At 39.3% G+C, this 27,048-nt stretch overlaps 1 protein-coding gene across 4 annotated transcripts in view; it reads left to right on the plus strand.

Moving 5' to 3' along the window:
* RALGAPA2 (Ral GTPase activating protein catalytic alpha subunit 2) overlaps positions 1 to 27,048 on the plus strand; it is a 123,787-nt gene that overhangs the window by 54,329 nt on the left and 42,410 nt on the right. For 3 of the 4 annotated variants that reach the window (XM_021392221.1, XM_021392217.1, XM_021392218.1), the window contains exons 24-36: positions 8,869 to 8,997; positions 10,089 to 10,217; positions 11,438 to 11,496; positions 12,147 to 12,255; positions 12,820 to 12,930; positions 13,269 to 13,337; positions 13,509 to 13,646; positions 14,214 to 14,397; positions 16,291 to 17,062; positions 17,518 to 17,589; positions 18,506 to 18,629; positions 20,624 to 20,779; positions 26,161 to 26,319. In XM_021392221.1, the coding sequence (XP_021247896.1) occupies positions 8,869 to 8,997; positions 10,089 to 10,217; positions 11,438 to 11,496; positions 12,147 to 12,255; positions 12,820 to 12,930; positions 13,269 to 13,337; positions 13,509 to 13,646; positions 14,214 to 14,397; positions 16,291 to 17,062; positions 17,518 to 17,589; positions 18,506 to 18,629; positions 20,624 to 20,779; positions 26,161 to 26,319 (2,211 nt within the window). Of the gene's footprint in view, positions 1 to 8,868; positions 8,998 to 10,088; positions 10,218 to 11,437; positions 11,497 to 12,146; positions 12,256 to 12,819; positions 12,931 to 13,268; positions 13,338 to 13,508; positions 13,647 to 14,213; positions 14,398 to 16,290; positions 17,063 to 17,517; positions 17,590 to 17,818; positions 17,956 to 18,505; positions 18,630 to 20,623; positions 20,780 to 26,160; positions 26,320 to 27,048 lie in introns of those variants that run through there. The other variant, XM_021392220.1, reaches the window with a different exon arrangement.

Raw genomic sequence — 27,048 nt, forward strand, 5'->3', positions numbered from 1 at the left:
CTGGCGCCTTATCAATCCAGAGGGAACAGACGTGCACAGATTTTGTTGTTAGTTGTTACCAATCTTTGTTACTCTTGCAATCGCTGGGAAAGCCTGTCCTATTGCTTAGCTAGTGCTATGTTCCTGATGTGTTGTTTTAAAGCTTGTGAGTCTGCAGTTAGCTGCTTTCTGCTGCTTGGATAGTGAACCTGAGTGCCTCACCATGGCCATCTCAGTCCCTCTCTGCACTGGCCTGTGCAACCCTGCACTTGGAAACTTCATGTGTCTCTGTTTTGCAAAAGCAAAAGAAACCATCTGCCATGCATTCTTTGCAAACTCTACACCTGCTATTCCCAGATGCTTCTGCAGGGAAAAGGGAAAAGTTTTACTGACACAATATTCTTTGATATTCTTTGCTTCCTGAAAGCAAAACAGTAATATAATGATGCATGCCAAAACATCTCTCTTTCAAAGGCTAAGATATCCGGTTGGGATAAGCTGAATTTTTCTTTACACAGACTCACAGTATGCTCTTTTTAGAAAGGGAACTGCTTGGGTCATTTGACTCCTATTGCTGGTTTCAGTTGATTGTCCCTGTGTGTTACTTGTATTTGTGATACTGGAGAAAAATCCTGGAAAACAGTTTCCTAAGTAGAAACCGGGCAATTTTTAAATTGTGGTTTTGGTTCTTGATGAGCTGCTTTCTCATCCTGTTTAATGTGTTTTGGTGTTAGTAACAGTTCCACTGATTTTAAGCCTGTTACTTTGTTGAATGTCGGATTTCAGCCCTTGTGCAAATTCGTGGTCTGGAAGTTAAGATCAGGAAATGAAGCCTATCTGGTGAAGGCACGCTCCACACAGAAATAATTCCAGGGTTTTCCAGATATTTGCATGCTTATGCTTGGCTCTCTCTGCTTCGTTTGCCTCTTGGTGGCACACTTGACCACAAGATTTCTCTTGTGTTACTGTCCTTCCAGTTTTGCTTTCCTTAGCTATGAAGTTGGTTCGTGGCAGCTGTTCACTCTCGGTGCTTTGAAGCTTGAATTCTCTTACAATGTATTGATGTGAAGCATGTTCTTTATACCTATTTCCATATTTACTGTTTTATTAGCATCACATTGCTTGATGGGTGTTTAGACTAGCTCAATATTGTGCATGCTGAAGGTAATATGCAATAAATACTAATGCAGGAGTGCATTGTAAGGAAGCACAGTAAATCTAGTATTATTAAGATGGGTCATGGATGTGCATTTTCAATTATTTTGGTGGGATCAGTGTGTTGTTTATGCCAGATGCTGTCTGGTACCATTGTGATTGAACAGACAGTCTTTCTTCCACAGGTAGATCAATGACACAGGCAAAGCATTTCACCAGCCTCTTACCTTGCTGTTGAAAGATGAACATTCTCAGGTGTGAGGGAAATCTGATCTGGTTTGTGTGAAACTGCTGGAAATCAAAGATCTTGTAGTGGAAAGAAAGATCAATCTGCTTTGTGAGATTGTTTTATTTGCTAAGCACGAGCATAACTGTTCGGTTTTATGGAACATTAACAGGAGAAGGGAGAAGGGGATTTTCTCATGGGGAAATTTTTGTTCTGTATATGTGACTAGTACAATTTAAAATGCATTGGGAAAAGCAGCAGAAACGTAGAACAACTTCAAGAAATCTCATTATATTGTTTTAGATGAACTTTATATGTGGCTACATAACTTGGTAAAGTTACAGTCAGAAACCTTTGTAACCTGAATATGATTGTCAGTATTTTGGTTAGCATCAAAAATGTTTATTTTTAAATATATTTCTTTTTTTTTTAAAAAAGTCTACGAATCTTGCATTACATGAGGAAAGTGCTGTTGTGCAATTAATCGTGAAGATAAATAACTTGCCAAAGGCACTAATTGGGCTTACTGAGTAGACAATAGTTGAACAGAAATGCGCCTGTATTTATTTCAATAGACACGTGTCCAGATACATACAGCTATCTGGCTGAGAAAAGGAGGCTGCTCCTAGACTGGGGGGAGTACAACCCTTCTGCTCTACTCTATGGACTGTTTTCATTCCTTTTATCCTACATTCCTCAGTTCTTTTTCACATCTCTTAACAACATGAATATACAAAATTACTGCTTTATTGTTTTGATTTTGGTGTTGGTAGAAAGCAAAATAATACATGTTTGAATGCACTCAGTAATTAATACATCGTTATTAATGGCACGTGTAACCTTTCTTCGCAAATGTGTCTTGTGGAGTATTTGAAAGAACAAAGTGAGGGTATATTTTATAAAAAGCTCCCATGGCACTCTGAGTTCTAGATTTAGCAATTAGCTCAGCTGGTGAGAAAGGAGATAGTGATGTAACTGAGCCGCATCTCATTTGGACATGTCTAAGTGTCTAACAACACCACCTCTGCAGGAAGAAGTGAACAATTCTCCGCAGCAATTGCATCACCTTTTCAGGTGGGAGAAGCAAGTTACAGCCTGGTGCTGGCAACCGCTTCCAGCGTGCCGCGTGCCCTAGGTTCAGGGGACAAGTGACTGTGTGATGCTGGTTCTCCTGTACCTCTTAAGTCAGTGGTCTCCAATTTTACCGTTGTTTTTCATGAGGATAACTGGAGTTTTGCACCTTCCCTTCCTGGCAAAGAGGATTAGAGTGATGTTTTGTTTTTTACATGCTGTGTTCGCAAGGTGGTGAAGGCAGTGTTTCTACTTGCATTCAGAGCTTGACTGAAAATCCTGAGAAGATGATGTATCAGGCATTGCTCAGATGGGATGCAGGAAATGGCCTCAGGACTGTTTTTATTAAATTCAGCCCTTTTACCCTTTAAATCACTGAGGTCTGTCAGCCTTGAAATGCCTTCAGGGGCTTTATAGGGCATTGCACCTCTGCAAGACAGACTTACGTGTGGTGTTTCTTGTGGTACCTCCTCAGTCAGGCAGCAGTGGGAAAAGGAACGCCTAGGTCTTTCCCAGCAACAGCCATTTCTTTACTGTATCATTTGGTCCACAGCTTCAGGAAAGCCATGCTGGTCGCACTTACAGTTCTCTCAGTTCCCATTGTAGGTTGCAGAGAATTGTGAAATATTCCTGGGAGGGGAATTTTAGAAAGTTCCGAAGGAGGATGGGCTGCATTTCAGGCAGGTGTAACTGTGACTCTGCTGGGTGAGATTAATGATAGAGAAGCCCCTAGCTCCAGCAGTGGTAACCATTAATGTCTTTTGAGTTGGATGATGTGTACACTTTTTTAAAATACCTAATATTGCAGTGCACAAATTGTACAAATGCTTGCTTGCAGGAAATAAATGCATTTTATTATTGCTGCTGATTGCTTACTGGAGCAGTAATTTTGGCTTCATGAACTCGAAAAAGTTTATAAGCTCCTCCTTGCTTTATAACTTTCTTTTCTCTTTCTGGAAAAAGAAATGCTGAAACACTATTCCAAAATTCTACTCATGGTACTGAGCCCCTTTCTCAGAAAAATAAGCACTGAGATAATTCTAATTAGCGAATTGCTAATGCTTTTGGTAATTACAATCCTTCTAGTCTGTTTTTTTCCCTGTAACTTCTGTGCATTTTTGTGATGTTGACTTCTTTCTGTCTAAATGTACACCCTCAGTTTGAGAAGAGCTGCAGTGAAAGTTGGGTGCTCACCTGGTGCTTACGCTGTACAAGAGGGGGAAATTTTGCAACGTCTTGCCAGCTTTTCTGTGTCATTTTTGGGAGGAGCCTCACCCTGCTACCAGGGCTTTGGCATCAGTTAACGTGCTTGCTGTAAGCTGTTGACGACGTGTGTCACCATGTTTTTGGCCAGCAGTGGTAGAGATTGTTGTCAGAAAAGTGAGCTGACAGGATAGTTACATCGCGGGCTTTTGGAGGGAGCTTTAACGATGAAGTTTAATACATTTACAGTTTAATTGGCTGGCCAGCATGTCTTTGGAACAGACTGCTTCGTAAAGAAATATTAAGGAACATAATAAAAAATGCATACTTCAGAGATGTGGCTTGTTTGTTCAGTGATATTAAGTGCAGAACTAACCTTGAATATGGAAGAAAAATCCCCGATCCAGATAGGTTGACAGATGTCCTTGGTGATTAAATTTCAGCACACAGGCAGTGGGTTTTCAACCTGTGGAACAGCCTGAGCCCTGGGCACGCAGCACAGCTGGCAATGGAGAAGTTAACGGCCGTGGTTTTAGCTCGATTCCATTCAGTAGTAAAAGGGAGAATACTTTTATCAGTAATGGTAGTTTTAATGTACTTTATGCTTGTCTATAAGCCTCTTAATTTGTTTTACGTATGCTGTTACTAATTATAGAAGGGAAGCTCCATCATTCCATAGTGAGCTTATGGAGAAGCGCTGTGTCTGGCAAGAAGCAGGCTTCGTGCATGATTGCTGGTTTAGAATATGAAACATTTTATACTGGAGTTGCTACTGGAGAAGAATTACCTGTTTATATTAACACTGATTTGCAATTTAAAGAAAAAAAAAGGCATGTACTCGTAAGCTTTCCTGTGTTTCTGTGAAGCTGCTGCTCTGTAACGAGGAATGCTGATCAGCCTGGTGACTGCGGAGCTGGGTTCTGTGCACGGGAACATGCCCTGTCTGCATGGCATCGGCCTCCAAAGGCACAAGGAACAAGCAGCTTTGCTTGTGTACACAGTGCAGTAAATGCTTCTTGTCTCGATTTCTGCCTGGTAATGTTTCACGTGAGGACCCCTGGTTATACAGCATCTCAGAAACCTTAACAGTTTTAGATTTCTCTCCAGACTGCAGTTAAAAAAGATAAATCATAGTATAGCCTCTATGTCATAAGACTTAGCTTCACATATTTTAGTTTGCCGTGACTTTCTTCTGGTAGATATCGTAATCTTCACCCTCTTGTAATCTCCCTTCCTTTCTGTGCTTGCTGAGATCCAGCATGTACCCCTCTGCTCACCGCCGGTAGAGTACACTGGTGGTATTGGAGCAAAACAGCTGCAGGGATGGAGCAGAGGAAGGGCAGACGCAGGTAATGCCAATGTTAGGAGCCATGCTTTCTTCTAACAGACATCTCCTCACCTTCCCCTCCCTAATTCACCTTGCCCTAAGTGGTTCGCCTCTGTGCCGCTGGCTGCTTTTGTTTTATAAATGTGACTTTAAAAGAGCTTTCTAATGCAGTTCAGAGGGAGAGGAACAATTACCAGCAGGTGATTTACGCAGTAATCCGTTGTCTGTTTCCTAGGTTCAGTGCTGTTCCTGGCTTTTAATCTCTCTTTCTGTTGCATCCAGTAGCAAGATGTAAGTTTTTTGGTGGTCAGATTCAGCTAGACTTTTTGACAAGCAGTGTGCTTTTGGAGTGTGTCACATTTCTTCGTCACTTTTTATTGGAACTTAATTTTTGACAAGTTAACACCTAAAATGTAATGTTACTTGGAATAAGTAAATTGAATTGTTTGTTTCTTCAGAATAAAGGAAAATGAAGGATTTACCACTTAAGTCCTGTTTAAATGAATAATCTTCCCTGCGCTGTAAATGTCAGCCTCTAATGAGGTGTGTCTCAGGGAAGAACAGAGTGAACTTTAAAAGGAAAATCCATGTTGTTCCTGTTGAGGGACAGCTGGAAACGTGAGGCAGGCAGATGGCAGGCTATTTTGTTACACCTGTAATCTACAAAACCTTGCACAAAAATTAGGTGAAGAATATTTCTGAAATTGACCTTTTGGTGAACTTGCATCATTTTCTTTTTTCACTTACTCGCAGGATGTTTGTGACGGTGTTGTTTGGATTACTAGATTACCCTATACTGAAATACTATGCCTTTTATAGGGTTAATCCATTTGAGAAGGACATGCATGTGATTGCTCCCTTCTCTTCCCTCCTCCTCTTTTTTAACACTACAGAGCATCATTTTGAATTGAAATAGTCCATAATGGTCCTTTTTTTCACTTTTCTTTAACAACATGAACACTAAATTATAGCTGTGCAATTATGTAAACAATGGAAATGCTTCCAGAATGAATGCTTCCTTTTAAATTTTCATTTTGTGTAATTGCTGAAAGGTTTGGAGCCATAATAAACCAAAATTATTTTACACATTTATCGTTCTAAAGGTCAATTATGAAAGAAGTAAAGAAACAACGCTGTACAGAATGAGTAAACCAATTTCTATTGCCATCACCATATGTTTTTCTTATTGCTTGTGTTTTTCCAGTTACTGTGTACATAGCATTCAATTAAAGTGATTCATTTACTAGGCTGTACGCTGCTGAACACAGTTTACATTTATAGAACTGTGCTTCGAAGGGAAGGAAACAACTTGCCTGTGTTTGAATTACCTGATTTTTGCAATATCACTGATAGGACATATGTTCTCACTTGGTCGCTTTCTCATAAGCCCGAATCTTTAGATAAGCTTGCAATGCTACTGAATTACTGCGTGAAATCACACTTTTCTTGTTAGCTGTGTTGCACAGTAAAGTGTGCTAATTGGGAAATAGAAGAAAATTTGTCAAATTTTACCAGTAAATGCCTTCCTGGGGTGTGGTATCTTTCTAATCTGTTCTGTCTGGAGTAAGCTCAAGGAAGGTACAAGGTGTTCAGGACATATTCTGTCCTGCTTTAATTGAAACGAAGTCGCTAAAACTGTCACAGATTTCTACTGAAGTGCTTGAGATGAGAAAGCACTGGAAGCTGATGGGAAGCTGGGCTGAGCACCAGCTCGGTAAGGTTCTGAATCTGTTACATCATTGCAGCGTATGACCTATGCCGTGAGAAGTTCAGTATTTACATAAAAAAAAAAAAAAAGAAAGAGAAATGGAGATTTATTTCATTAGCTTTTCAAAATGAACTTTTGAAGATTTTTGCCTATTTACTGTGAAAAATATTTTTTTAGTAGTAGCTCTTCTCATAAACAGCAAATGGAGCCATGCAGCTGACCGGCACGTTAAAATTGCCATCCTTACGCCGCGCAGTGAGCTCACAGGTATTAATGTGTTGAAGCGGGGCTTGCATGGTGACATTTCTTTATCCTCGTTTTCTAAAATTTCCATTCGGTGAAGTGGCCGGGAGCTGACGAAGCAGGGCAGTTGTTACAGCGGTATTTAACAGATGGGATTGATGGAGCGAGGACAGGAGTTAACGCACTTGTTTGTAGCAGTTCTTTGTACTTCCTACGTTCTGTTACCTTTTAAGCCAGGTTAGCACAGGCTCTTTTATCGTGGCATATGTCAACAGAAGTGTACTCCCATCTGCTGCTCCGTAGTTTGATGCCCAATTATTCAGAGACCAAACACATCGCAGTACCTGGCTCTGTTCGTAATTACAGGTGCGTTGTGCTGCAAGGAGCGTGGTGCATTAATCAGCCCCTTAATTATGAAAAGGTGGGTCTTTTGTTCTGCTCCGAGCGGGAGTTTACCACCCACTTTATGAGCTGCTGCATCCATCTGCTCTCTCTTTTTGAATGTTTGCATTGACTGATATTGACTTTAAAATGTATCAAAGGAAGTGATTAAAACTAGTTTAAACATTAACTCGAGTGGCATTCTAGCTAATTCAGGAAAGTGGAAGCATTATGTGGTACTGCGTTAAAAACGAATGATATTTATCTGGTAATATTTTAGATATATAATGCTATTATTTCATAGGATGTTACTGCTGTAAATACTCCAGTTGAGCCATAAATAGGTATTGTCCAGGTGTTGAGCCGTGCCTGGAGAAAATACTACTGTGGCCAAAGCGTGTCTTCAGACAGAAAAATCGGTTTGACTTCTTCAGCTTCTGATGTAGAAGTCGAGCATAAAGATGCATTCTGGGGCTAAAATTTAGGTCTTCACTGACACATCATAAAAGCAGTAAAGGTGGACACAGAAAATTGTTTTCCTTTGCAATTTTTTCGTGGAAATTTTATTAAGAAGATAAATAATTTTCTAATCAGTATAGACATAAATTTGTCAAATTATGTAATGCTGCAGGTAAAGATGATTTAGCTTTTATACCTAATTTCAAATCTCCTAAAAAGAAAATCTTAACTTAAATACAGGAACTTGTCTCCGTCTGAAGAGACTGGGGAGAATTGAAACCTGTGGAAGGATTAAAGCTGAAATGCTGAACTCAGATGTGGTCTGTGTTGTGGGGTGATTATGAGAGCAATCTGTAGCTGGTGGTCTACTCATACAGATACAGTGCAAGCTTTAAAAAAAAACACAAAAAACCCAAGTAAAAGCAAAAAAGACTTTCGTCAAATGTTCAGCAGAGAATTGCCTTTCCCTCCCCAAGGATTATCTGTACTTGCTATCTTAATTATTTAGAATAGTGAACTATAACAAGCCAGTTAGCATAGGTTTATCTGTGTTACTGTGCTGAGAGCAGTCACTTCTTACATCTGACATCACTATTTCTCAAGTAGCCCAGAGGGGCTGAAAAATCCCTTACGTGCTAGAGCTGCCAGCAGTTGTAAGCTACCTGCTTTGAGCTCCTTTGGGGAAAGGCAACAGCAGTTCATGTCACTTCATTGTTTTTATGGCTACAGAATTGAGAGTCATGTGATTTTAGGAAAAAAACTCATTTGGAATGGTGTAAAACTTCCATCTTAAATTGATTAACAGCTTGGATCTCTTCAATCCAAAGCCTTGTTTCACAAGATAACAATTGTTTTACAATTAGAAATGAATAGACACGTGTGTTTGTTTTAGTAGGAATTTAGGAGTATCATTGTCATTGTAATACTGAACACACTTTTTCTTCTAAATGCATTTGTAGTCATCATTATGTGTGGCTCAGTGAAATGTCACTTTGATAAGTGTGGAAATGGTCAGTTACCAACTTAAATCTTCTCAAACTCCCCCTGTAGGGTTTTGGTGGGTTGTTATTTTTAGTCATTTCTCTCTCAAGCAGGTAACTTCTCTTCATTTTTCAGGATATCTTGAATACTGTCATAAAGCATTGCCCACCTTGGTTTTTCTTCCTGGGTTTGCCTGGCTTTACGATGCTGATAGGAGACTTCATCACGGCAGCAGCCAGAGTGCTGAGCACAGACCTGCTGGAGGTGAGCATGGTAATACCCGGCCTGTGAGCCTGCTTGCTAATGAGCTTGGGATGTCTGCACTCCAACAGGTGTGGGCTCATTAGTGCAATGCCAGCCGGGACTCTTGGGGCAGATACCATGGCAGCTGATGTGTGAAAGCGAGGGGTAGGGTGACACACTCGTATTGCAAAGGTGTTTCATCAAAAGGCCAAAGTGTGAGAAATCACATCCTCACCAATGCTGCAGCGTGTTTGCGTGCTAAAAGCAGGGCTTGGATTTCGGAATCCCGTTAGTGTTTTTCACTGAGTATTGAAGGCATGGAGCTTGTTTGGTGATGCAGAATGTTTTGCCAAGTATCAACACTAACAGAAATGGGTTTATAAATGATTAAATTAATGAAGGAAAATAAAATAGCAAAGTAAGAATGGAGGCCAAAATAAGGGTAATGACCTGACAGTCCTGGAAAAAACAGGAAAGTGTTGGAACTGCGCTTCAAGGAGACCTTTCTGTCCATTTTGGCCACGTGTTTTTACTGCTGCTCTGTGCTGCTGAGCGGATGGCTTAGAGACACAGACCTCTCAGGTTTCAGCAGAAGTGAAACAGTGAGTCTTGCTGCGTTGTCCTTCAAAGCACTTACAGATGTTAATTTACTGGCATCTCTTTAAAAAAAAAAACTGATCACCCTGATCACTGAGAAAGCTTAAAATGCTAACAAGGAATGAAGGCTCGACTTTCCATGGAAAGTGTTGTAAAAAAACCAAAACACTTAATTTATCCTGCAAGCATAAAACTTAGCACGTGACATATTTTCAGCAGGACTAAAATGTACAAGCAGTGCCAGATCTATGCTGGAAGAGGAGTTCTGCATCAGAGAAAGAGCCGAAAAACGTAGCAGCAAAAAGCGTGGACAAACAGATGTTTGCTAGTCACCACTTGAATGCTGTTTCTGCAGTAGCTGTAAAGGAAAAGCTACTGGGACGTGTTCCTCAGGACACTTTCTGTGTTGTATTGTGAACATTTAGTACTTCCAACAATACACACTAGCTTCACAGCTTGCATCGTTTTTATAACTTTATGAAGAAAATATTTTTGTTCCCTTTTCCATTTGTTAGGCCCCCCGTTCAGAAGCTCATACCATCCTTGGGTCTCTTGTTTGCTTTCCAAATATCTACCAAGAAATCCCCCTATTGCAGCCCATGTCAGAAGGTGGTGAGGTGATTGCGGGAAGTGCCGATGTGAAGGTAAAGCCACGTTTTATTGGGAGATCTGTATGTAGCCTAACATCTTTATTATTTAATCACTGTATTTTTACTGAATGCTTTTTGTTTAAATAGTAAATCCCTCCTTCTCCTCCAAACCCCACAGCAGCACACGTACATACTTACTTGATAAGCATTGCTTTGCTTAACATGCACCATAAAATTAACAAAGCTTAGAGCAAATTACATTTTATTTTCAAAGACAGTGAATTGGCTATAATCAAATACTATGTTTTCCAGCCAGTTGTCTGCAGTGTCAATTCATTAAATGGCAGTGGTGGTATTATTTAAAGTGTCCATTCAGTGTAAGTCTCTATGTTAGCTTGTCCTCTAAGAAGTGTGGGGTGTGCCTAAGGGGGAAACAGTTTTTGCCTTACTGGTATTATAGTGAAACGTTAAGTAAATTCCCCAATTAGACAGAACCACTAGCTTTACATGAATCGTCTTTGTCCAGTAAGTAATTTCAGTGAGACACCCTGGGATGTTAATTGTTCTGCTGGATGGAAAGCTTTGTAATTCAGTGACCTTAACAATCTTGGAGGAGAAAAAATACACACGCTCTCCACCAAAGACCCCCAAAAATATGACCTGGAGCATGATTTGCTGGTGATACCCGCTCAGTTACCCTTGCACCAGCCTCAATAAACTTGAAGCGCTTTGCTAATCCACCACAGAAAATTGGGTAAATATGAGGAGGAATCTCTGAATTCCTTTGTGGCTTTTGAAGGTAAAAATGGAGAGAACATAAAACCTTTAACACATTCAGCTTGATTTCTTCATCAGGCCCCAGACTCTCATCAGAAGAATGCTAAAGCAGTCTAGATTTTAAATGTCTCTTTTCTGTATTAAAGAAGACACTGATTTTCTTTAAAAATATGGCTTCCTTAATGCTTGAACATCATATTAGGAAGTGTTGAATACTCACGGTTAGTAAACACCTGCCGACACTGAAAATGAACTGATGTCCATCTTGCTGCCTCTACATGATCTTGAGTCGATTAGATTTATCCACAAGGGTCTGTATACCTGAACTGTAATCCATAAGTAATTCTCCTTTGCCAAAACAAACTTGTAGTGTAAGTATTTTAAAATAGCCTGAGACTTAAAGTTCATTTTGCTTGTAATTATGTCAAAATTAAACAATTATAAGTAAAGTGGATTTATGAAAAAGTCACTTACTCTAATTTATTGTATTGTTTTAGTGTTACCTCATAAATATTTTACTGAAGAATGCTACAGAGGAGCCAAGTGAAGCTGCGAGGTAAAATACCGAGTCAAGTGGAAAAAGGGAGTATCATAGAATCATAGAGAATATCAGAGAGTCTTTCTCCCTACATATTTTTCGATCTTTGTACAGCTGAATTTTTTTACACTTGCCTTGTGTTTTGAGTGGAGCTCTTTTCTTTGGCCCTGTTGAGATAAAGTCCATTCTGTGCTGTTAAGATATTGACCTGTTGTTTGACCTGGGAGAGGTAAAAGAGATCTTTGTACATTGCTTCCCCCCTATCTTTGCTCATTGATTTTTACAGGGCCTGCTTATATTTTGTATAATTCGAAGGAATATTTCTGTTTCCCAAAGATGGCATGTACTGTGGTTAAGTGCCTTGCACTTCAGAGTTCTGTTCTGTTTGAATGTACTTAAAATTGGAAGAAGTCATATCTTAGGTGTGCTGGACTAGTTGATTTGTTTCTATCTTTTTTTTTTCCTGATTGATTGAGGAATAGTCTTCGACAAATTCCTTCAAGATTCTTTTTTAATAACTGTCTAGTGCTACTGTACAGTGATAGCTGCTGTCTGATGGACGAGTGGTTTTTACCTTCCAAAGTGCAAATTTGGAAAGAGTGAAGTGTAGAGGAAAACTGGACTCTGTTAAAATGTCTGACAAAATTATTTTCTCTTTAAAAAAAAAGATGCATAGCCATTTGTGGCCTCGGAATTTGGATATGTGAAGAACTAACACAGTGCACAAACCACCCTCAAGTGAAGGAAGCAATCAATGTCATAGGTGTGACACTAAAGGTAATGCTGCAACAATCACTGTAGTTAATAAACATTCTGTAAAAATCATACTTCAAGTTTTGAAACAGTTACTGATTGTATGGAGCACGGCATGCTGGCTTGTCTTTGTTGCTTACACCACTGACAGGACGTTACTCTTGACTCTTTGCATAATATTAGCAATGTGACATTGGCCATCACCTAAAAGATGCCTTCTGGTTCTGGAGCTTTGCATGTACTTAGTAGTTTATTAGCTCTGGTGAGCGTGGTCCAGATTCTTACTGCTCCTTTGAAGTTACTGTATAAAGGGGCAAAACATTTGCAAAAACAGCATGTGAATATGCAGCCAGAGACTCTTATATATAATATAAGAGAATATGATAATATAATCTTAAGACTATGTAGTTAATGTTGTCTGCTGTTTCCTTACGCTGAGTGTGTGATTTTGCAAACAGTTTTTTATCGTTTGTAGGGATGAAAAATAATTTAAGAAGTAGAAAAACGAATTGCATTGTATCATTGTAATCATGATTCTGTGATCATACCTACATATATTGTTTTTAATTACCTTTTCTTCTCTTCCAGTTTGCTAATAAACTGGTAGCTCAGGTAGCCTGCGATGTTCTCCAGCTGCTTGTTTCTTACTGGCAAAAGCTGCAGGAGTATGAATCCTCTCTGTCCAGAAAAATTACTGAAGTACGTCAGTTTAAGATATTTGTGTGGAAATCATATGCAAAGTTGTCCTCATTCTTTACTTGAGCTAAAGGAACCCCAGCTGTCTGTTAACTTTTTATTTCTTCTGCAAGTATTGTTAGGAGTCTTACTTGCTGTAGTTGGATGCATGCATTTCTCATCTGTAGCCTTTTATTTTCAGAATGCTCAGCAAAACTTTGTTTCACCTGTATGTTGATTTACAAGGGCAGCTGGATGCTTCTAAGAGACTTTAACCTTTTTCATGCCCTGTTCAAATGAAGTTTGTCTTTATAGTGAAAGAAGTTAAACATCTTTCTCAAATTCTGTTTCTTTTAACATAGATCCTTGTGGCCACTATTGCATTTCTTCTGCCAAGTGCTGAATATTCCTGTGTGGAGGCAGATAAAAAGGTTTGTCACTGAACTGATGAGTCTCTGTTCTTTCTTTGTGCTGTTTGAGCAAGTCATTAAGTGACATGGCTTTGAACCAAAGTCTTACTTCAACCTTTTAAGTGCATACGTTTAAGCATGTGTGAATGTGATAGATAATACCTGAACACTGTGCTATGTGTTTCTGTTTAGTTTATAGTTTCACTGCTACTTTGCTTGTTGGATTGGTGTATGGCATTGCCTATGAAAATGCTGCTGGAGCCAGTGTCTGCTGGTGTCCTTGAAGATCAGCATGCATCCAAAGCTCCTTTACTGGACTACATTTACAGAGTGAGTATGAGAAATGAGCATGATTTATTATGCCTAAAAGTTTAAAGATGCTTTTTGCAGATCCTCTTAGGCACAGAAGCATTTTTTAGCATGCTGTAGAGAAACATGAATTCTCACACTGTGGGCAAAATCATACAGATAAGAAGTCAAGAATTTAAAGTATTAAGACAGTAAGATGAATGTGATGGATCTTGAAAAGGAAGAAAAGTGGTTTATTTGAGGTAGAGACATGGAACACAGAAAATGATGAAAAGAGAAAGGCAGAATACTCAAAATAATGATTCAGAGCAAGTCATCTCAGCAGAAATATTTGAATTATTTGGAGTGGCCTGTTAAAATATGGAAGTTGTTAAAATACGAAATAAGTCCTGAAGTGAACTGTTAAAGTACAGAACAAGTAGCGAAAAAGAGAGTTATTTTAAAAGCTCTCAATTTAGACATGGATGTTTTTGTAGCATGTGCTGGCTTTCATAATGTAAAATTATAGTGGGTCCCTCCTTGCAGTGTAAGTGGGTACTTCTGTCTGTTCTTCATCACTCCTTTGATGCCACGCTTGTCTACTCACAGGTTTTGCACTGCTGTGTGAATGGCTCCAGTACGTACACCCAGCAAAGCCATTACGTGCTGAGTCTTGCGGATCTGTCTTCTAGTGACTATGACCCATTTTTGCCTCTGGGGAATGTCACGAGCTGTGAGCCAGCCCAGTGCCACTCTGCCACCGATTTGGGCAACCTGCTCACTGTTGCTGAAGGTACAAGAATTCACAGAGCGTGATGAGGACTGGCATGGCTGTACTAGGAGGTTAAAGTTTCCAGCTTAAATCTCTTCCTTGCAAACATGCATTTCCTTACTCCTTTCACAACAATTACTGCTTGAATAGTTTTTAAATTATTTTAAGATAGGATGACCAGAAAAAAAAGAAAATGACGCTGTGGTGCCATAGAATGCAGAAGTTCTACAGGAATAGAATAGACTGATAATATGTTTCTGCCTTAGGTTCTACTTAAAATTCGACATATGTGGTTAAATTTCAGCAACTAAGATAAGCTCTAAATCAGGCTTCTTTCAGGAGTGTGCAGCAGCCTTTCTTGAATCTTTCATTAGAAATGACTCCATGATACACCTGTTCTGAGTGATTTTGGAATTACATGTGTGATTCGAACCAGATTTTGCAGCTGCATAAATACAGTATTCCTGCTGACTCACAATGCTACTGGTGTCAAAAGTGAAAAGAGATTATGTGGATCTAGCTGCATCATGTCACACACTCCTTAACAGCAGCTTAAGTATGCATCCAAATGTACAAAGCAATTTTTGTTTTATCTTAGAAACCACCTTTTATTTCAAACCCTGTTAAAAGTTTTCAAAACAGTGGCTGTTCAACTGTGAATTAAATATTACCATATATTAATGTGCCTTAGTTAATTTCTGCTGAAAAATAAAAAGTAAAGGTGCAGTATTAAGTAGTGCAAGCTATTGTTGGTTTTGGAATGCTACTTTAAAATAGTGTGTTCAGTTTTTGATACTTCGCTATTTTTGAGTCCTTCAGGTTTTTTATTTCTTTTTTTCTGTATACGCATTTTCAATTTTAACTGAAAGAAAAAAAAGGAAACACAAAGACTTATTTTACACAGGACTCCTCCTGAGTAGGGACATTGTGAATAGCAGGAAGATAAGGGTCCATGTCAGGTATGTTTGCCATTTCAGTTAGAACAAGGTGTTTCTCATCTCAGATATGTTAGTGCTCTACAGTTGCTTCGGTTTAATTGTTTCTTAAAAAAAAAAAGATTAATTCAAACTGGAGCAGGCACAGAGATTTACTGCTAGGGAATTCAGGAAAAGAATATTTTTTTATGACAGAGAGGCTGAAGAATTTTGGCTTTTGAAAGCTGAAAAGGGATATACCTGTTTTCTAGAAGTGTATTAGTAGGTGCAAATGCCAAGGAAAGAGGAAAACACTGTAAGTGGAAGAAAAATGAATTTAAGCTGAAAATGAACGTTACCTTAAAAAAGAGAAAAAAATCTGAGTATAAGTGGAATATAACTCTGGAACAACACTCCAGTAGAAGAATTGGAGGCACAACACAACTCCAGAGCCCTACTGGTTTATGAGATAACTGTGGTTTATTTGCCCATGATGAGGGCCTGTCTGTGGGTCCAGAGAGCCTCCCACCTGATGCAATGAACTTTACCATGATGCTGTTTTCAGATGACTGCTAAAAATGGAGAAGCATTGGTTTTTAGTTGCACCTCTCCATTGCTTTTGCTTCTTTTCCCCCTGTCCCTCTCTTGACCTGACTGCTGTGTTGATGACTGTGGGAATACGGGAGGTAAGGAGGAGCACCTTAACGTGCCAGGTGAAACTGCAGTGACAGCAGGTGCTGTGGGACCCCTGTGCAGTGCTGCGTGTACTTCTTACAAATTGGATGAAGACCTGGATGTCAGAAAATTTCAAAGGATGTGTTAAATGAGGATGTGTGGGGGGTAGAATTACTGGTGCAGTAGTTGTAGATAGTTTCTTAAAAAGGAATGATTTTGAGAACAACTAAGGCAAACTTCTAAAACATGTCAGAAATTTGCAGATGCTATTTTTAATTGCCTCTTGCTGGTTTTACTGATCTGTTACCCCTATTGATTGTTTTAGAAAAAAGAAGAAGGAACTTAGAACTAATACCTTTAACGGCACGGATGGTTATGACTCATCTGGTGAACCATTTGAGCCACTACCCACTCAGTGGAGGTCCTGCCATCCTGCACAGTCTCCTCAGTGAGAATCATGACAACTCGTACGTGGAATCCTCCGAGCTGTCATCAGAAGTCTTCCGGAGTCCCAACCTCCAGCTCTTCGTGTTTAATGACAGTACTCTCATATCGTACCTCCAAATTCCTGCAGAAAAGAGGAAAGACACTGAGCCAGCAGCAGCCCCCTCGGATGTAAGGGTAATTGTCAGAGATATCTCAGGGAAGTACTCTTGGGATGGCAGAATATTGTATGGACCTTTGGAGGGCTGCCTTCCACGGCAGAGTGCAGCAAACTCATTTGTGGTTTCAGGCAACTCTGAGCACCACTTCAATTCCCAAAAAGACGTTTCTCAGGTGGAAGAAGGAGAAGATGCTCTTGACAAATTGCTGGAGAAGATTGGTAACACTAGTCCTGAATGCCTTTTACATCCTCAGCGGAAGCTGAATGAGCCATCGCCACCGCCTTTTGGTATGAGCTACGACCAAGAGAATGCAATCACTGAAGCCCTGATGAGGCAAAGTGTCCAGGAAAATGAGTATATTTTAAAATGCAGCTCAGACTTGAATATGAAGGTGGCCCGTCAGGAAGAACCACATCCTGCTGAACCTCAAGCATCCTTTTATTTCTGTCGGCTGTTGCTAAATGACTTAGGAATGAACTCCTGGGATAGAAGGTAGGAACAGAGGACTCAGAACATGTTCACAGTGCTTTTGCAGCTTCTGACCTTGAAAAAATAATCCAGATCCACACACTGTCCTCCCCTGCTGTAGCACTGCTCTTCTGACTTACAGTCATCCAAGCAAGACTTGTTAGTCTGAAATTCTATGAGTTACTTATGAATCTGATGATTTTCAAGGCAAATTTTTCTCACTTCTACTCTCAAACATATGCACACTCAAAAAAGCAAGAATTATGTACTTGGTTGGTAGTCCGAGTGCAGTTTTGAACTTTCACATATACCTGCATCCATGATTATTTTCAGTAGACAACTGCAGATTTAGAGTAGAAAGGAAATGAACTTCCGCTGAGTCATGCTGAATTGATTCCCTTCTCTTAGTAATTTGAATGAGAAAATAGTGCCTATATATTCTTGCATTTTCCTTCCTAATTATTTTTATATATTTGCAGGAAAAGCTTTCACCTTCTTAAGAAAAATTCAAAATTACTGAGAGAACTGAAAAATCTGGATTCTCGCCAATGGTAGGTAATGTTTACTAGCTCGGGGTTTCACAAGAAAGAGTAAGTACATCACCAAAACCAATCATTAAAATTGCATGTGCTAGCAGTACAAAAACTTGTATGAAAAATGGAACTTTTGTTTCTAAAGAGTTGCAGAGTGGATGGACAAGCTATTTTCAATGGTTCTATCTACACAGAATTCAAAATAGCAAGCAGTAAGACACAACAGCCTGTTTCCTGTTTTCTTTAGCCGAGAGGGGAGGGAAGAATTTCCAAAATTTTTCATGACTTTGCATCGACCCACGCAAAGGACTTTTCTGCAGATTGATCCCTCTGTCAAGAGCAGTACTTTAAGGAATAATCTTCATTCCACTCTTTTACAGCCAGGTAGAATAGAGTTCTGAATGTTATGTTTTATTTTCATTCCTTGGCACATTTGCAGTATTGTAGAGTTCTGATTTTCTTGCATTCCAACAATTTTCATACCAGATCAGTTGTAACCATCAGCCTGGTAAAACTCAACCCAGGAGCTAAAAGTCAGTACCTGATTTTTAATTTCTCATATATACTTACCCCATAATTAAAATGAAATTCTCTTGATCAGATTGTACTCTCATTAACAGCTGTGCAATCTTAGTGTCTTCAGCAAGGTTGCACAGATGTAAGTGTACTCTGTAAATGAAACTTGATCATCAATTCTTCAGCTGATGCACAGAGAGAATGGCCCTTGCTCTGCTCTCTGAACAGCAGTGTCTCTGCAGTGTGGTTGTGGGGGAAAAAATGGTGTAGATAGATACTTCTGAAGTCCTGTGATGCATTTGTGTGCATCAAAGAAACAGGCCTAGAGTAAAACACGGTTTTAGAGGGCAGGTGATATAAAGAATAATGTGACCTAAAACTTCTTTTAATTCTCATTTCTTGTTATATCTAATTACAGCCGAGAAACTCACAAGATTGCAGTGTTTTACATTGCAGAAGGACAGGAGGACAAATGTTCAATACTGTCCAATGCCAGGGGAAGCCAGGCATATGAAGATTTTGTTGCTGGACTGGGTTGGGAGGTAAAATCACAAATTTAGGCAAAGTCATGATTTGAAGAGCTATGAAAATCAAGTGTAAGCCAGTTCAAGTAGGTAAATGGAGAACAAACTGCTTATATACCTGCTTATTTTTTAATTCTTGAAGAAGAAAAGTAAATTTTAATATGCAGTAATATTTAGCAGTATGTAGAAGGTCATTTTATTTGGCAGAATTCTATAAATCCAAATGTTCTGGATGAACAGGAACAGCGAAGTGTTTTTTTAAAATAGTCTGTAAAGAAGGTAAAATCCTTTTAAAACAAGTTCATAAACATATTCGTTGTCAGAGTGCAGAGTTTAGAATTGTTGTGTTATGTGATGAGTGACGTAAGTGCACTTTCCTCCTAACATGGAAAAGAGCTTTAATTTGAAAAAAATCTAAAATTGATTGTTAAATTAGTTTATGTTAAAACTATGTGTTAGAATTAGCAGCATACAAAACAAAGTTTTCACATCATTTCTACAAGGTAGGGTACATACTAGGTTGTTTAAGGCGTCTGTTAGCGAGCAGAAACAGGGAAATGGGAGTGTTGTGTTACAGAATACAGAGATGATGCTTTTTAGTCTAATATGTGACATGATTGCATGAAGCTGGGATTAAACATCTTTCCATTCTCCCTGCTGTAACAGGTATTGCTTGCAAGGTGAATTTAAAGCCTCAGGCCAGTGGTGTCCCAGGACTATAACATTTTAAATAAATCAAGTTTCCCATGTTCCTTAATTTCCCATCTCTTTAATTCTCAAAACCTTTACTTACTTTATGCCCCTCCTTGCTTTCTCTCTCCCTCTTGGTCAGATTTTTCTAGCCATCATTAGCTCAGCCAAGAGAACTAGAATGCTTCAGAGGGTTTTCCTTGAGCTTCTCATCAGATTGCAGTGGTGGTCAGATTGTCTCCTGACAGAAGTCCTTAGAGCCTTCGTCAGAGTGACTGAAGAAAGAATTCTTCCTTCTTTTTTTGCCCTTCACCGGAATGGTGTACAACACTTTTTCTAACTCACTTGTTTGCTGTGTGTGCTTGGCAAGCACAAAGTGCAATCCCTTATAATATAATTTCATAATTTATTATCACTGTTGTTGCACATCCTGCTTCTGATGGGCAGGTGGTCCTGCAGTGGTTATTTTAACAGTGCTTTCTGCATTGTTAAAAGCTGTAGCTTAATTTTACCTTAATTTAAGCTCCTTTTAGCTCCTCACGTGGTTGGGCCACTTACCCAAACAAAGGACTGCGGTACTGAAGGCAAAAGCACTTGGTTTTAGTTTGTGTTGGTCAAGTTACCACTTGATTAGGTTACCACTTAGGTTACCACTAACCACTTTCTGGCTAGGTTACCACTAAGTTACCACTTACTGTTGGTAACCTAAATAACATTGATATTTATGTTTTTTTGGGAAATACGTGGTAGCTGTATTTCACATCTAACAATTTAAGCGAAACAAGACCTACAAGAGGTAACATCCTCAACTGGACCGATGCAGTTGGGAAAACATAAGGTTTTGGACACAGAATTGTCTTCAGAGGGGCAGTTTCTCTGAATAATTTTTTAGAATAATTTCTTCTAGAGTGTTTCTTTTAGTATGAAATTTCAATTTCTTCTACAGATTTCCTTAGTGCTTATGTTTTCTCTGCACTTTTTAGTTAGTTCTCGCTGTGTATGCTTTGGGTGGGCTTGCTAAGCCACATGTAGCCCTTAGAGCACTTTTATTCCGTTGCTGCAAGTTGCTGATAGGAAGGTAGAATAGCCTCAAAGATAATCACTCAGTATGTAGTTGAGGGTTGTTTATTTTCAGTAGATGTCAGATACAAGAATGGGAAACCAACAGACCTAATGCTAAGATCACAAACCTGTACGGAGAGATTTATCTTTCTTTGGGATGGTTGCAATCTCACCAGCTGTTGACTTATAAATAAGTAGGGTTATTCATCAGTCTTTAAAAAAAAGACAGATTTTTCTCATTATGACTGTCAATCATTTAGGTTGATCTCTCAACACATGGTGGGTTTATGGGTGGCCTGCAGCGCAATGGCAGCACTGGACAGACAGCACCCTATTATGCTACCTCTACCGTGGAAATCATTTTTCATGTGTCTACAAGAATGCCATCAGATTCAGATGATTCCCTGACCAAAAAGGTAAGTCAGTTGCTGTGTATTTTGAAACATTCGATGTAGTCTCCGTGTGCTTCAATGAAAGTTTACACTGAAAGCAGATTGTGCTGACTCGTCCTAGCAGGCTGTCTTTTCTGTGCCACATGGTGTTCTGCAGCGAGATTATCTGAATTAAATGGCCTCTAAATTCTGGATTCTGCAACACAATTAACATTTCCATGGTAGCCTTAAATACCACCATTAGTAATAATATTAGCAATAATTTCATTTGTGTCTTGTCTGCCTGCCAAAACTGCTGTCGTATGGTAGAACAAAACAACCAAATGCAGCATAATAAAACTTTACAGATGAATCGTCTGGTGTGTACCAGAAAAGAAAAGAAGTGAAAGAGAAGTGACAAGCATAGTAGTAAAAGCAGCCAGCTGATATTTAAAACCATTATCCAAATATTCACAATTGTGACAGGCAGACTCTGCTTCGAAGATGGCCAGAACCCAGCCCAAAATTTTGTTGGTATCAGGACTTAATGGTTTTTCTTTCCTAACGACTGATTTGAGATTATGGTGCTTGCCAACTGCTGCTTAGTCAAAGAAGATTTTAGGTGCCTACCAAATCTTTGCTATTTTAATTAGAATTGGCAACTTGTCCTACACAGGTTGTTAATGTGCATTAATGCTACTACAGCCATCCAGTCTACCACATGATACTACTGTGCTCTGAAAATTAACTATAAATACCACTAGATGGCTTTTATTTGTTCTTCAGCTAGTTTTGAAATGATCTTCTCCTTGAAGTAAAAAAGTGGAATTTCCAATTACCACCCCTACAAAGTTGCCCAGTAAAGATGGAACTTTTCTTTTCTTTACGTACTTCATTAAAAAAAAAAGTTAGCAAAATTACACATTGTCATCATGTATACTTCTTGTTATCTAGATATTAGTAGATATACACAGTCATCGGAATGCTTTAGGATAGGGAGGTAGGGCTGTGGCACACATTAAGAGACAGGATAGTCTCTGTCACTGACCCATGGTAGGACTATCTGTATTTCGCTGTCTGTGTCTGTTCCTGGGTGGTATTTATTCAGCTACTAGTTAAAAACTCCCATTATGAATGCTTTATAATTTCCTTCAGCAACATACGCCAAGGCCTTTCTTTTTGAACCATGAGACTATATTTTGTTTTATCTGCTTTGCTTCAGTTTAAGCCCATTTATTCTTACCTTATCCCACATGGTTATAGAGAACGGATTATTTTGCAGCAGACTTACTCATGTTTGAGGTCTGCTTCCTTCTCTTTCCCAGTCTTTCTTTTCCTGGGCTAATTGTGGTCATTTAATCTAATCTTCCCTTCTAAGTTACATCTCTTGCACTGCATGACTTCAGGGTCTTCATTAATGTGGGGTCTTCCATGATTCTGTGCTTTTGCACAGAACAGCTTTATTTAATTTGCTATAGCTGTTTGGTAAACTGGAATACATTTCTGTACGAATTAGCTCAGACTTCTTAACAGACTTCACTGAAATGCAGCTAAGAGTGGACGCCAGTATGCATTTCAGAGGCAGTGTAAAATTTCTGTAGGATTGGTAGTTCTCTAATTCACTGGCAGTGCTGATGGATTAAATAGCTCTCATTTGAAACCAGTGCTTTAAGCATGATCCAGACCATTCCTAAGGGCATTATTAAACATGCTGCAGGTTGAGAGCTCTTACCACCTCAAAGGTTAAACTCTAATATCTGTTTCTGAATTTTCACTTGTGAATCTTGGCAGCAAGGAGGCAATATACTGAAGTACGCAAAGGCATTTAGTACCTGTTCCATTTTAATTTTTGCTGCAAAAGGAATATATGGTGTTAGAGACCAGTATTACTGGGAGGAGAAAATGTCATCATGCTCCCATTTGGGATGCAGTGGGGGCCATAATCTTTTTCTTACCTTCCTTGTGCTTCCATCAGGTAGGGTTGCATGGATGCTGTTTGGAACATAAACTTCCTCATGTCTCCTAAATCTTTGTCATTTCTGTGGTTTCGTTGCTTATTTTGCCTACAGACAGACAGAAAGAATCCAATACCAGTCAGTTTGCTTGGCTCTTGAGCTGTGGAGCCGAACAGAAGGTCTTACCACCTGCTGGCCAAGGACGTAGTACAGCAGACCATAAGTTGGGTTCTGTGGGCTGGGGAATTAAGCAGATGCAGTAATTTTACTTAATATACTATTCTGGTCCTTTATTTTTACTGAAAATGGGGATAGATTCATTTCTGGTATAAATTCACAAGAATAAGTGCACTTCCACTGAGGATGAACTCGATCCCTTATTTTTGTGCAATTTGTACTTTGTATAACTTTATAGGAAGTATAGGTTGACATATTATATTGTTCATTCAAAAAAACAGAACCAAACAAAAACCAGAAATGTCACCAACAACGAAAGATAAAAACCACCCCAAGTCACTCCAAATAAGACAGCCCTGGAAGAAGTAATTTCTTGTAGAGTTATAACAAAAATTCAGCTGATATCTCTTGCTGCTCTAGGGTTCAGCATCACTGTTTCTAAATTTTTTGGTCTGGATTTCTTGTGGCAAGAATGAAAATCAATCAGAGTAGCAGCATCCTACAATCCCCCATCTTGTTCTAACTAAATTGCATCTAACAGTTTAAGGATGGGCTGCAAAATTTTCAAGTGATTTATTCCATCTTCCCCCATTGTCATAGCAGAACTTTTTCAATTCAGAAATCTGCTTGCAACCCCATACTGAACTCTTGCTCCTTCGCTGCAGAAATTTGTTAGCTGGAGCTAGATTAGATTTTTAGCAGCTAATCTAACTGCTGTAGGGGTTTGCAAAGTGGGGACAGAGCTGTGCTATTGGATTTGTCCAATTCATTTGACTCCAGGACTATAATTGCACTTATGTCTTACAAGGCTTTTATAGCCTAGGGCTGGCGAGCAGCAGAAAAACAAATTGGCAGTGATACAGTAAGAGTGAAAGGGAATGAAAGGCACACATTATCAGTCTCCAGGCAGCACTGTTCTGGCAGGAAGTTTCTTGGTTAATTTACAAATAAAACTTAGATTTTAGGATGGGCGCACTGTCGGCTGAACAATGGGGATGTCAGGCCCGACTGTTTCTTAGCGAAAGGAGCAGCCCTGCCTCCCCACAAGCAGGAATTCTTCGGGCAAACAGACGACTCCGCTCTGGAGCCAGCTGGCTGGGTAATGCAATTAGTGGGGAGAGGGGGTCAGGCCGAGGTGTGTGCCGCGACCGGTGCCGGCCCTCGCAGCCACGCGTGCTGGGCTGGGTGCGCGCTGAAACAATCGGGCTGCTTCTCCTCGCTGGGGATTGTGTTGGGGTTTTGAGACAGATTCCTCCTTTCTTGACTGCTGTGGGCCGTTTAATGGAGTGGGTTCTTTTGTCCCACCTGCGCGTGCCCCCGCTCCAGTCTGTGTCCCTTTGGCCTTCGGAGCAGCCCTGCGTTGAGGACGTGGAGGCGAGCGTACCGCCTGCGCTTGGAGCGAGCCACCCAGGAAAACTGCAGCTGCTGTGCTGCTGCCGACAGGATTGTCGTAATGGTTTTTATCAGTGGAATGATCTCGTGAGAACAAGTGTTTTTGATGGGTGCCAGTTTTATGTTTATATAAATGCAGTGGTTAAGGATGCGCGTTTTAAAAACAAAGGTGGTAGCATGCGCTTTTCTGCATTTGATGAGGATTGCAGCAAAACCAGTAGTTTATTTCTGTCTCTTCCTGTCCCAAACAAGCGCAGATTGATCTCACTTCTTGTTTACCAAGCTTTGCTTTCCTGAGTGTGATCAAGTTTTAAAGTGTTTGAGGATTTTTCAGTAGAAGTGTTTGATTATTAGCTAAATAACTCGTGGTGAATTAAAAAGCGGCACTTGGACATATTGTGATTCCTGCTTTTGTAGCTGTGTGTGCCTTATATCATTCCCAAAGCACTGGGAGGCAAGACACTACCAACCCTTATCTTCCAGGTCTTCTTTTTGGAGTAAAACAAATCTGTCCTCTGTTAGAATTTTCCTTTACAACTGGGCAACATGTTCAGGATGGCCATGAGAACACTAGTTCATGCTGATTTTATATGTGCAAGAAGCTCTTGTATTACTATTGTTAATGTATCCACATTTCTTACGGACTCAAACTGCATTTTCTTCAAACCATTAAAAATGTCATTTATTTATAGCTTTAAACAAAATACAACTGTCTTTCTTCGATATCATTTCAAACAAACTGAGAATCTGAGTCATTCTTTGAATGTAGCTTTCTTCTGCTCCTCTAGAGTACTAAGCTGTAAGCAACATTTGTGGTTTTGATTCCTGTCATGGTTCATGGGTTTGCGTGTTTCTCTTACAAGTAGGGTACATTTGCCACTCAGCCTTGTGAGATTGAAATTCTTTGCTTTAAAAGGCTCTACCTGGTTCTGAAGAGGGAAAATGCTTTGGTATAATATCAGCTGACACAAGGCCTGTGCAGATGATTTACCAATGAAAACTCTTTTTTTTTTTTTTTTGCAGAGACAATGCAGAAAGCAGAGTTACGGTTTGACTTTTTGGTTAGGTCCATTGTACGCATTGTTCAAGGGCCTGGCACCGAACTGAGGAGGTGCTCTTTGCAGGTTTAAGTGGGACTTAAATTCTCTTTATGAATCGGGCTGACATTCTGCACGTGGATTAAATTTTAACTTTAAAGCTTACAGTTGAAACTGTTGTGCATAGCTTGTACGTAATTGCCGAATACTTCTTACCATCTGTTAGGTCAACTCCACTTCCTCCCATAACAAAGCAAACACCCAGTTCTTTGGATGCGTGTGGGGTATGTCCTACTCAAAATTTATCTGCATTTTTTGCAACTCTGCTCCAAATAAAGTAACTTCCCCAGTATTTCACATTCTTCTGTAGTTGCAGTGGTCCAAAACATTGTGCTCATGTTTTCAAACAAAAGCCCTCTCTGGACACACAGGCAGCAAGAAAATATTTGTAATACAGTAAAGTGAGAAATAATGGTTCATGTTGCAAAGTTTCTTGACATCCAGAGACAAGGCGTTTCTGTGACAGCTGCGTTATTTTAACTGACAGTTGATGTCTTGTGTTTAACATTTTGTTCTAGTAACTCAGATTTCCATCTTAAATTATTGTAGATAATGTACATTTACATATCATTTTAATGGCCAGCTTGATAATTATTTAATTAAGCCGTCAGAAAACAATTTGTTCTCAATGAAGCAAATTATTTAGCTGATCTTTTCATGAGCAAATGGAGAAAAACAATATTTTAACATTTTTCTGTCATGAAATATTTCTAGTATTGAACGCTGTAATTCAATTTGTAAGCCATGACCCCTCATAAACTGTTGTTATCACTCTGATTAATAAAGAGCCAATTTGCTGTTGCAGCTTCGTCACTTGGGAAATGATGAGGTTCACATCGTCTGGTCTGAACACAACAGGAACTACCGCAGGGGCATTATACCAACTGATTTTGGAGATGTTTTAATTGTTATTTATCCGATGAAGAATCACATGTTTTTCATAGAGATAATGAAGAAACCAGAGGTACGTTGAATGCTTTATTGGATCTGTTATATCTTCTGCGCAAGTGACTGACAGTTTTGTTGCTAAAAGCTCAATGTTTTAGAATTTTTTTTCCAAAGCTAGAAATGCAAATAGCAATTAAAATAGCAATTCGTTGTATTATATTATGCTCAGTGCTTAAAGAACCACTTCAGAATTCTGAAAACCATAGAATTTATTGTGCAAAGGGTTTTACATTATGATGAATTTCCAAAGTGAGCCAGTAGAAGCAAAATAATAAAGATTTAAATTGCACTTTTGTTATTGATTCACCTCATAAGATGTATGTACTCCTGTACGTATAGCACTAGGCATAACCTCACATATTTTCAAGACCCTAATTGTAATCTGACTCAATGGGGTGGGGTGCGGTGGGCATTGAGTATTCTTACATCAAACAAAGCATTTGAGTTTGTGTGCCATTTAATTCACTGTTATGCAACCACATTTCAAGATATTTTTATTTATTTTAAGTAATGGATTTTGTTTCTTTGGAAAATGTCAAAAGTGTGTGCAAGTCCATATTCATATGCATAAAAAAAAATCTGATGTAATAGCTGCTGGGGTATATAGCATATACTTTATGAAAGTAATCAGTGTGATAAATACTGTTTTCCTTATGTGAGGGACAGTGTTTGTCCAAGAAAATAACCAGCGGTGGAGAAGTGCATCCATCAGGTGATTTATCTACCAGCTGTACGTGATATTTTT

Source organism: Numida meleagris, chromosome 3, assembly GCF_002078875.1.
Source record: "Numida meleagris isolate 19003 breed g44 Domestic line chromosome 3, NumMel1.0, whole genome shotgun sequence".
In the NCBI taxonomy this organism is placed as follows: Eukaryota; Metazoa; Chordata; class Aves; order Galliformes; family Numididae; genus Numida; species Numida meleagris.